The 8,697-nt window shown below is 41.5% G+C and overlaps 1 protein-coding gene across 1 annotated transcript; it reads left to right on the forward strand.

The window, feature by feature from the left end:
- Window positions 1–2,321: 2,321 nt before the first annotated feature.
- Window positions 2,322–8,697, forward strand: OR6J1 (olfactory receptor family 6 subfamily J member 1). The gene is made up of 2 exons (XM_060782911.2): window positions 2,322–2,330; window positions 7,741–8,697. Exons 1-2 carry the CDS (start codon window positions 2,322–2,324, stop codon window positions 8,695–8,697), a joined length of 966 nt encoding a protein of 321 aa, XP_060638894.2.

The following is an 8,697-nucleotide window of genomic DNA, read 5'->3' on the forward strand; positions in this document are numbered from 1 at the left end:
TTTATGTGACAGATATATGATTGAGAGAAAATGTATTGCTCAATGTCAGAAGAAAGCAAAATTGGGTTGCTGGGAGCTTTCCAGGATATATGGCCATGTTCCAGAAGCATTCTCTCCTGACCTTTTGCCCACATCTATGGCAGGCACCTTCAGAGATTGTGAGACCTGTTAGAAACTAGGCAAGTGAAGAGAAAGGCCATTCAATGCTAATCAAGGTGGGTAATTGCAACATTTCCACCTGCCTCAAACAGACAAGAGTTCTTTCTCCCACCCTGGACATTCCACAGATATATAAACCTCACTTGCCTAGTTTCCAAAATTTTACCAAAATCATACAATCTAAAATACATACATATCCAGAGAGAATGAGGAGTAACAAATCATAAGCTATACAATACGGTTACAAAATTCAGAGAAAAGGCAAAAAAACTCAAACAAAACAATATAAACAGAGCAAACTGAGCAATACATATAATCAAACTCTACACGAATACAAAATACCAAACTAAAACACCCAAAGCTTTGGAAAATAAAAACATTTTTAATTCTATAAGGATACGTTTATTATTAGTCAATGCAGTCTCAAGGCAGATTGCATTATAGCCCCTGGCTGCTTTTGCTTTGTCACTCTGCACTATTAATAACACCTTGTTTCTTCTTAGAAAGTTTCCAGATAAAAACATCATGTTTTTCTAATTCCATGTTCTTCTGGTTTGCATTTTATTGATTTAGTTTCCTTTCACATCCTTTTGCAACTTAACAATGTTGAAATCAAAACACTAAGTATGAAATAAAAATTTAAAGGAGGAATGTTGAAGCAATGTGGATTCTAAATATTGGAAGGCGATGCCAGCTAAAATTCAACATAAAAATCATTGAGATGCACTCTGGGCCACCAATGGCTTCTGTAGCCAAACAGAAATCACAACACAAAAAAATTGGCATCAACAAAATAATAGAAATCAAAGACAAAGCTGTCTTAGAGCCCTTCCACACAGAGTTACAACTAGGGCTGTAGCTGGGAGGCGGTGGGGTTATGGGTTCAACTCCCCCTCCACCCAATTTTCAGGTTAAAAAAACTGTTTTACACATGCTAAGTCTAGGAGCAAAATTAAATGAGTCTTCATTTTTTAAGACCTCAGAACTATAAGCACTATCTCAAGCAAATGTTGACAATTTATTCACACTGTCATTACTTGCAGCAATAGCCGATATAGTGGAAGCAACCAAGTTGGCCCACCCATAATTGGCAGACAAAGCCTAAGGCATTGGAGGGGGGGGGGAGGCAACTTGAAGGCCCTCATGAAGGAGACCAGACTTGGTGGGAGTGGTTGACAGGGGCAGAGCTGCAGGCTATTCAAGGCTGCTCTGCTCCCCTGCTGTGCTCTTTGCTTCAACATGAGGTAGGAGACAGGTTCCTAATGGGGAATTAGACCTTTCACTCCTTGTTCCCCCTTCCCCTTTTCCAGATAATGGGGCTCCCATTGCTATGCCTATACATAGGTTGTTTTCAACTCTTAAACATTTGAAAACATGCTGTATTTTCTGACGTATAAGACGACTAGGTGTATAAGACAACCCCCAATTTTTCCTGTTAAAATATGGAGTTTGGTATATGCTCGCCATATAAGACGATCCCTCTTCCAATGCGCACCAAATAATTTGATTTCAATATGGTAATTTTCCTATTACCGTACCTGCTTCACTACCTCTCAGATCTCGCACACACGCACCTGCACCGCTTCACTACAGTCCTCAGGAGCAAGATCTGAGAGGCAGAGAAGGAGGCATGGTAATAGGATACAAGGGTCGGCCAGACTTGTGAAATAGGCACGTTTTTTGGGCACAGTGCCACTCTAACTCTTTTTTCTTTTCTTTTTAAAAGTAATTTTATTGAAGTTTTCAATTTACAATTAAAAGAGAGAAAATAGAGTGAAAGAAAGAAAGAAAGAAAGAACATAGTATAGAGTAAGTAGATCCGTGTCTACTAGGATGTGGTAAGTCTACCAATAGTGAGAAAAGCAAAGACACACACATATGTGTGTGTGTGTGTTGAAAAGATAAATTGTGTTATATAACTAAAATTAAAAGATATAGAAAGACACAGAAGTTGTTTTGACTTCCTGGTATCTTCCAGAAGTCTATTTCTTTTCTCTCTTTCTTCTCTCCTTCCGACTTCTTGTTCTTGTTTGTCTCTTCCCCTCTTGCTTTATGTCTATAAAAAAAATTGCTAAATAAAGATCCTCTTATTTCTTTCTTTGAAGTATTCAGTAACTTTTTCCCAGTTTGTTTCTTTCATGTTTATTCCTTTACTCCTCGACATGAGAAAGGTGAGCCTGTCCCTGTTTTTAATCTTCGTTAAGTGCTCATTTTCGTCTGATGTTTCCTTTTGCTTCCATCTTCTTGCATAGCAGATTCTTGCTGCCATAGTGATAAAAAATAGTAACTCTTTCTTCCATACCTCGGGCGTCCCGGACTCCTGCAGCTTGCTCCAGCCTTCACTTACACCTTCCCAGTGAGGGGCCCTCTCGCCTCATCATCGGGACTGTGTTATGTCACTTCTTTCCATGAATCCTGGTGAATGGATTTTCTTCTGCCATACTTGTATAGTGCTGCCCTTGCTGCTTTCATAAAACCACATAGGGTGGGGATGAAGCCGTGGCTGTTTTTGAGCTCCCCCACCATATGCGGCGACCGCAGATTCTCCAGTCCAACTCGGCATTTTCAGCACTTGCCCTATAAGACTAGTCCAACGCTCGGCAGCCATGATTTTAACAGGAGTGGAGCGCAGGGAGCATACAACCCCCCTGTTGCGCCAACTCCACTGGCTACCGATCTGCTACCGGGCTGAATTCAAAGTGCTGGCGTTGGCCTTTAAAGCCCTAAACGGTTCCGGCCCAAGCTACCTATCTGACCGCATCTATGCCTATGAACCCACCAGGAGTTTGAGATCTTCCGGGGAGACCCTGCTCTCGATCCCGCCTGCTTCTCAAGCTCGGCTGGCGGGGACGAGAGATAGGGCCTTCTCGGTGGTGGCTCCTCGGCTGTGGAACGCCCTTCCTACGGACATTAGACTAGCACCATCTCTAATGGTATTCTGCAAAAAGGTGAACACCTTGATGTTTGTGCAGGCGTTTGAGTAATTTAGTGCAATCTGGTAATGGAACATAGGAATGGAACAAGGGACGACGAACCTGGACTACGCTTGGATGATGAGAAGATTGGGTACGGTTGTTTTTTGTAATAATTGTGCATTGTAATTGCTTATTGGTAATTTATGGATAATGTGTTAAGTCAATTGTTATATGTTGTATGGAACCACTGCTGTTTCTACTGTTTTTACTGTTTGTGAACCGCCGTGAGTCGCCTTCGGGCTTGAGATACAGCGGTATATAAGCAAAGTAAATAAATAAATAAATAAATCTAAGATGACCTCCGACTTTTGAGAAGATTTTTCTGACTTAAAAAGTAGTCTTATATGCCAGAAAGTACATAAGAAGCACAATGGGACAAGTAAGACTGACTCCTGAGTGTCCACCAAAGTTTATTGGAAAATATGGGGAAAATTTATCGAATATGTGTTTAATGAGGGAAAGGGGTATAAGCCAGCAAGAGAAACAATGATATTTTGGAATGGTGAAACAACATGAGTTGGTTGGTCCTGGTGGAGGGGGCACAAACTAAGGGTAAGGGGAAGAGGGGGAAAATTGTATAATAATAATTATAAAGAAATACAATATGTATAACTGGATAAAAGGTGTGTGATAGAGTTATATGTAGCACAAGTTGTAATGGAAATTTTAAAATAATGATAAGAAATATGATCAAAGAAGTTTTTGATGTTTATTTACTGTTAGATTGTATATAATATAAAAAAATAAAAAATACGAAGTCAGAAAGTACATAAGAAGCACAATGGGACAAGTAAGACTGACTCCTGAGTGTCCACCAAAATTTATCGATGGAGCCTGACTGTGTATGGACACAGTTTTCAAGTGTTTCCAACAGATGTTGTGATATTCTTTTTTAACTATAAATCATTTTGCTTAGAATTATGGAAAAAATAGACCCATGTCTGATTCCACAGCAAGCTGGCTTCAGGAAAGGCAAAAGCTGCACATCACAAGAGCTGAACCTGACTCAGCACATAGAAGATGGCTTTGAAAGGCAGCAGATCACAGGAGCTGTCTTCATAGACCTGTCAGCAGCCTATGACACTGTGAACCACCGCCTCCTCCTGAGAAAAATGTATAATATCACAAAAGGACTACCACCCGCCTCATAGGAAACCTGCTACAAAACAGGAGTGTTTTTGTTGAGTTCCAGGCCAGAGAAGCAGATGGCGAAAACAGAAGAATGGCCTGCCTCAGGGGAGCGTGCTCGCTCCATCAATGTTCAACATTTACACAAATGACCAGCCACTGCCAGAAGGGACAGAGAGTTTCATCTATGCTGATGATCGTGCCATTACCGCTCAAGCAGGGAGCTTTGAGATGGTTGAACAGAAGCTCTCCAAAGCTCTAGGTGCTCTTACTGCCTATTACAGGGAAAACCAACTGATCCCTAATCCATCTAAAACACAGACATGTGCCTTTCACCTTAAGAACAGACAAGCATCCCGAGCTCTGAGGATCACCAGGGAAGGAATCCCACTGGAGCATTGCAGCGCATCCAAATACCTGAGAGTCACTCTGGACCGTGCTCTGACCTACAAGAAGCACTGCCCGAACATCAAGCAAAAATTGGGTTCTAGAAACAATATCATACGAAAACTGACTGGCACAACCTGGGGATCACAACCAGACACAGTGAAGACATCCGCCCTTGCTCTATGCTACTCTGCTGCTGAGTATGCATGCCCAGTGTGGAACACATCTCACCACACTAAAACAGTGGATGTGGCTCTTAATTAGACATGCCGCATTATCACGGGGTGTCTGCGCCCTACACCACTAGAGAAATTACACTGTCTAGCCGGTATTGCACCACCTGACATCCGCCGGGAAATAGCAGCCAAGGCAGTGACATCTCCAGCTCATCCCTTGTTTGGGTATCAGCCAGCACATCAACGACTTAAATCAAGAAATAGTTTTCTTAGATCTACAGAGACACTCGCTGGAACACCTCAGCAAGCAAGAGTTCAAAAGTGGCAGGCTCAAACCCAGCACCTCAATCCGTGGGTGATACCAGATGAGAGACTCCCCCCTGGGCACACAAAAGACTGGGCGACTTGGAAGGCGCTGAACAGACTGCGCTCTGGCACCACGAGATGCAGAGCCAATCTTAAGAAATGGGGCTACAGGGTGGAATCCACGACATGCGAGTGTGGAGGAGAGCAAACCACTGACCACCTGCTGTAATGCACCCTGAGCCCCGCCACATGCACAATGGAGGACCTTCTTGCGGCAACACCAGAGGCACTCCAGGTGGCCAGATACTGGTCAAAGGACATTTAATCAACTACCAAGTTTGCAAAATTTGTGGGTTTTTTATCTGTTTGTTTGTTTTGTTCTGTTAGAAATGTAATACAATGGTCTGGTTGCTGATGACACGATAAATAAATAAATAAATAACTATAAATTACCAGTTAACAGTCTTTTTTGTTTATTTTAAGACTTGAAACTTTGCAACTAAAATAGAAAATTGATTTAATTAAGTCTATGTAAAATATAGACTGAACCATGTTATTTAAATTATTTTGCGTTATGGAACTACTCATCATGATTTGCTAAAAAAAAGTTTCAACCCCCCCCCCCTCCCCATCCCACCCGTCGCCGATTTTTTTTCTGGCTATGGCCCTGCAAACAACCCAGGATATCAAGGCAGATAATCCACAATATCTGCTTTGAACTGGATTATCTGAGTCCACACTGCCATATAATCTAGTCCAATGTGGATTTTAGACAGCTGTGTGGAAGGGACCCAAATCTGGCTCAGTTGGCAAAGGAAACTTGCAGCACGTTTGAGACTCAAAAGAAGTCTGTGACAAAGCATTCATTGAGTAAAGTCTGTTTTTGATAAAGTTGACTTAACTCTAGGAAAGTTCATGCTGCCAACTTTTTTCTTCTAGTTAGTCTCAAAGGTGCTACAAGATCCCTTTGCATATCCACAAGACAATTTGATTTGCGTGAGCCAGTATCACACAGCGCTCAATCAGTTTTCTACACCTTGGGGAAGTTGAACTAATAACTCTTATGTATGCCAACAAGTAAAATATTAGGAATATTTACCTGCATAACTGCTTACAAGAAGACACCTCTGTGTTCACTCACAGTAAAAAAGGGGGGGGGAGTTTTGAATGATGTAGAATTACATTGTGGCTCACTAGTTTGGGTGGATATGATGCAAATGAACTTCTGGATTTAGGATGTTACCAGATGAAAAATACAACTACTGCAATTTTTCCATTTGCTTTTGAAAGAAGGAAGAGTCATCTTTATCAAAGGTGAGTCTTTAATATAATACGTTAAAGCCTGAAAGTTCTAGGAAATTCATTTTTTGCTCTGCACAGGATACTTGAAGGATACTGCAAGAGCCCTGTGAATGTCTTCTTCTTTATGCAAGTGGTAAGAGGTAAGCATATCGCTAAGATCTTGTGCTCTGACAAACCATAAAAATTATGTAAAACAAAAATATTTTTAATGGTAATAGATTGTTTAAGGAAAGATGCATAACAATAGGAAATAACTTTCATATTGCCCTTGGAAACCTCTGTGACAAAATTACATCACTGTTCAAATATCAGCACCACATCTGGTTTATATCCAAGTCTAATTTTAAATGCTCTTTTTAATTAAGAAAGTGGTTTATAAATACACAGCTGTAATCTAATCAAATGTCTTAGGAATCTGAAGGAACACTAAAGCCATAATTTGTTCAGAGAGGATTTGCCTTTGATGCCTTCTGATGCTGAGAGTGTGTGACTTGCTCAAGGACACTAGATCATCAGGTATGTGATGATCTGTAAAGTAGACTTTTTTCTTCATGTCTGGGGTGACTTGAGAAACTGCAAGTCCAGCTCGGTGTGAGAGAATAGGCCATCTGCAAGGACATTGCCTAAAGGACATTGCCTGGAGGTTTGATTTTTACCATCCCTGTGGGAGGTTTCTCTCATGTCCCTGCATGGAGAGCTGGAGCTGTCAGATGGAGCTCAACCCTCTCTCCCCGGATTCAAACCGCTGACCTGTCAGTCAGCAGTTCTGCCAGGATAAGGGTTTAACCTGTTGTGCCACTGGGGGCTCAAAGTAGACCTTAACATATGGTAGAATATGGAATACTCAAAATAAATTCAAAATGGAGTCCCCAGTGGTGCAATGGCTTAAACTTTTGTGCCGGCAGGATTGCTGACCGAGAGGTCAGTGGTTCAAATCTGGGGAGAGTGGGTTGAGCTCCCTCTGTCAGCTCCAGCTCCCCATGCAGGGACATGAGAGAAGCCTCCTACAAGGATGGTAAAACATCAAACATCTGGGCATTCCCTGGGCAACGTTCTTACAGACGGCCAATTCTCTCGCACTAGAAGCAACTTGCAGTTTCTCAAGTTGCTTATGACACACACAAAATAAAGTAAAATCACAGCAATTTACATCTCAGGAAAGCTAGTGAGAGAATTAGGGTTGAATGTCTTACAGTTAACCATCACAAGTTAATAAAAGATTATGTAAAGCGTTACCTTTAAAATAAGATGGGAATAGATTGTTCTATGCCATTCTCATTGTCACTTTTTCCCCCTTTTAATTTTAGAGAAGTGAACAAAGGATGAACACCACTGCCGTGAGGAATTTCATACTTTTGGGCATTACGAACAATCCACAACTCGAAATCTTCCTCTTCCTCCTGCTGTTGGGGATTTACGTCTTGACCATGATGGGAAACATACTGATTGTTGTCATCACACTGGTGAACCAACAGCTCCGCACCCCAATGTATTTCTTCCTTCGGCATGTTGCATTTGTGGATATTGGGTATACAACTGTCCTTATTCCTAAAACGCTTGCCAATATGGCCACCGGTCAGAAGAGTATTACGTTAACTGGGTGTTTCATGCAGTGTTTTCTGCATTTTGTTTTGGGAACCACTGAGTTCTTCCTGTTGGCAGTCATGTCTATTGATCGATATGTAGCCATCTGCAACCCATTTCACTATTCAACCATTATGAGTGATTGGCTCTGCTCCTTGCTAGTATTTGGATCCTGGTTTGGGGCATTATTGCTCATGACGGGTCCAGCCATTGTGTTGTTCCAAATGCCTTTTTGTGGCCCAAACACCATCAACCATTTTTTCTGTGACAATGGACCCCTGATTAAACTTATCTGCATTGACACAACTCTTTTGGAATTTGTTAGTTTTCTCACTGCCATTTGTTCACTCCTTGGGACCTTAACCATAAATGTGGTGTCCTATGTCAAAATTATTTCCACCATCATGTGTATCCCATCAAAAACCGGAAGGCAGAAGGCCTTTTCCACTTGTGCTTCCCACATCACTGTGGTTTCCATCACTTACAGTGGTTGTATTTTCATGTACATAAAACCCAATCGCAACAATGAATTGAGTTATAGTAAGGCAGTGGCTGTTCTTAATACTCTTGTAGCTCCTCTACTCATCCCATTCATCTACTGCCTGAGGAACAAGCAAGTTCAAGATGCCTGGTATGCTGTTTTTAGGAAATGTGCTATTTTCTGCAAGGGTTATAAATGA

This window comes from Anolis sagrei, chromosome 6, assembly GCF_037176765.1.
Source record: "Anolis sagrei isolate rAnoSag1 chromosome 6, rAnoSag1.mat, whole genome shotgun sequence".
In the NCBI taxonomy this organism is placed as follows: Eukaryota; Metazoa; Chordata; class Lepidosauria; order Squamata; family Dactyloidae; genus Anolis; species Anolis sagrei.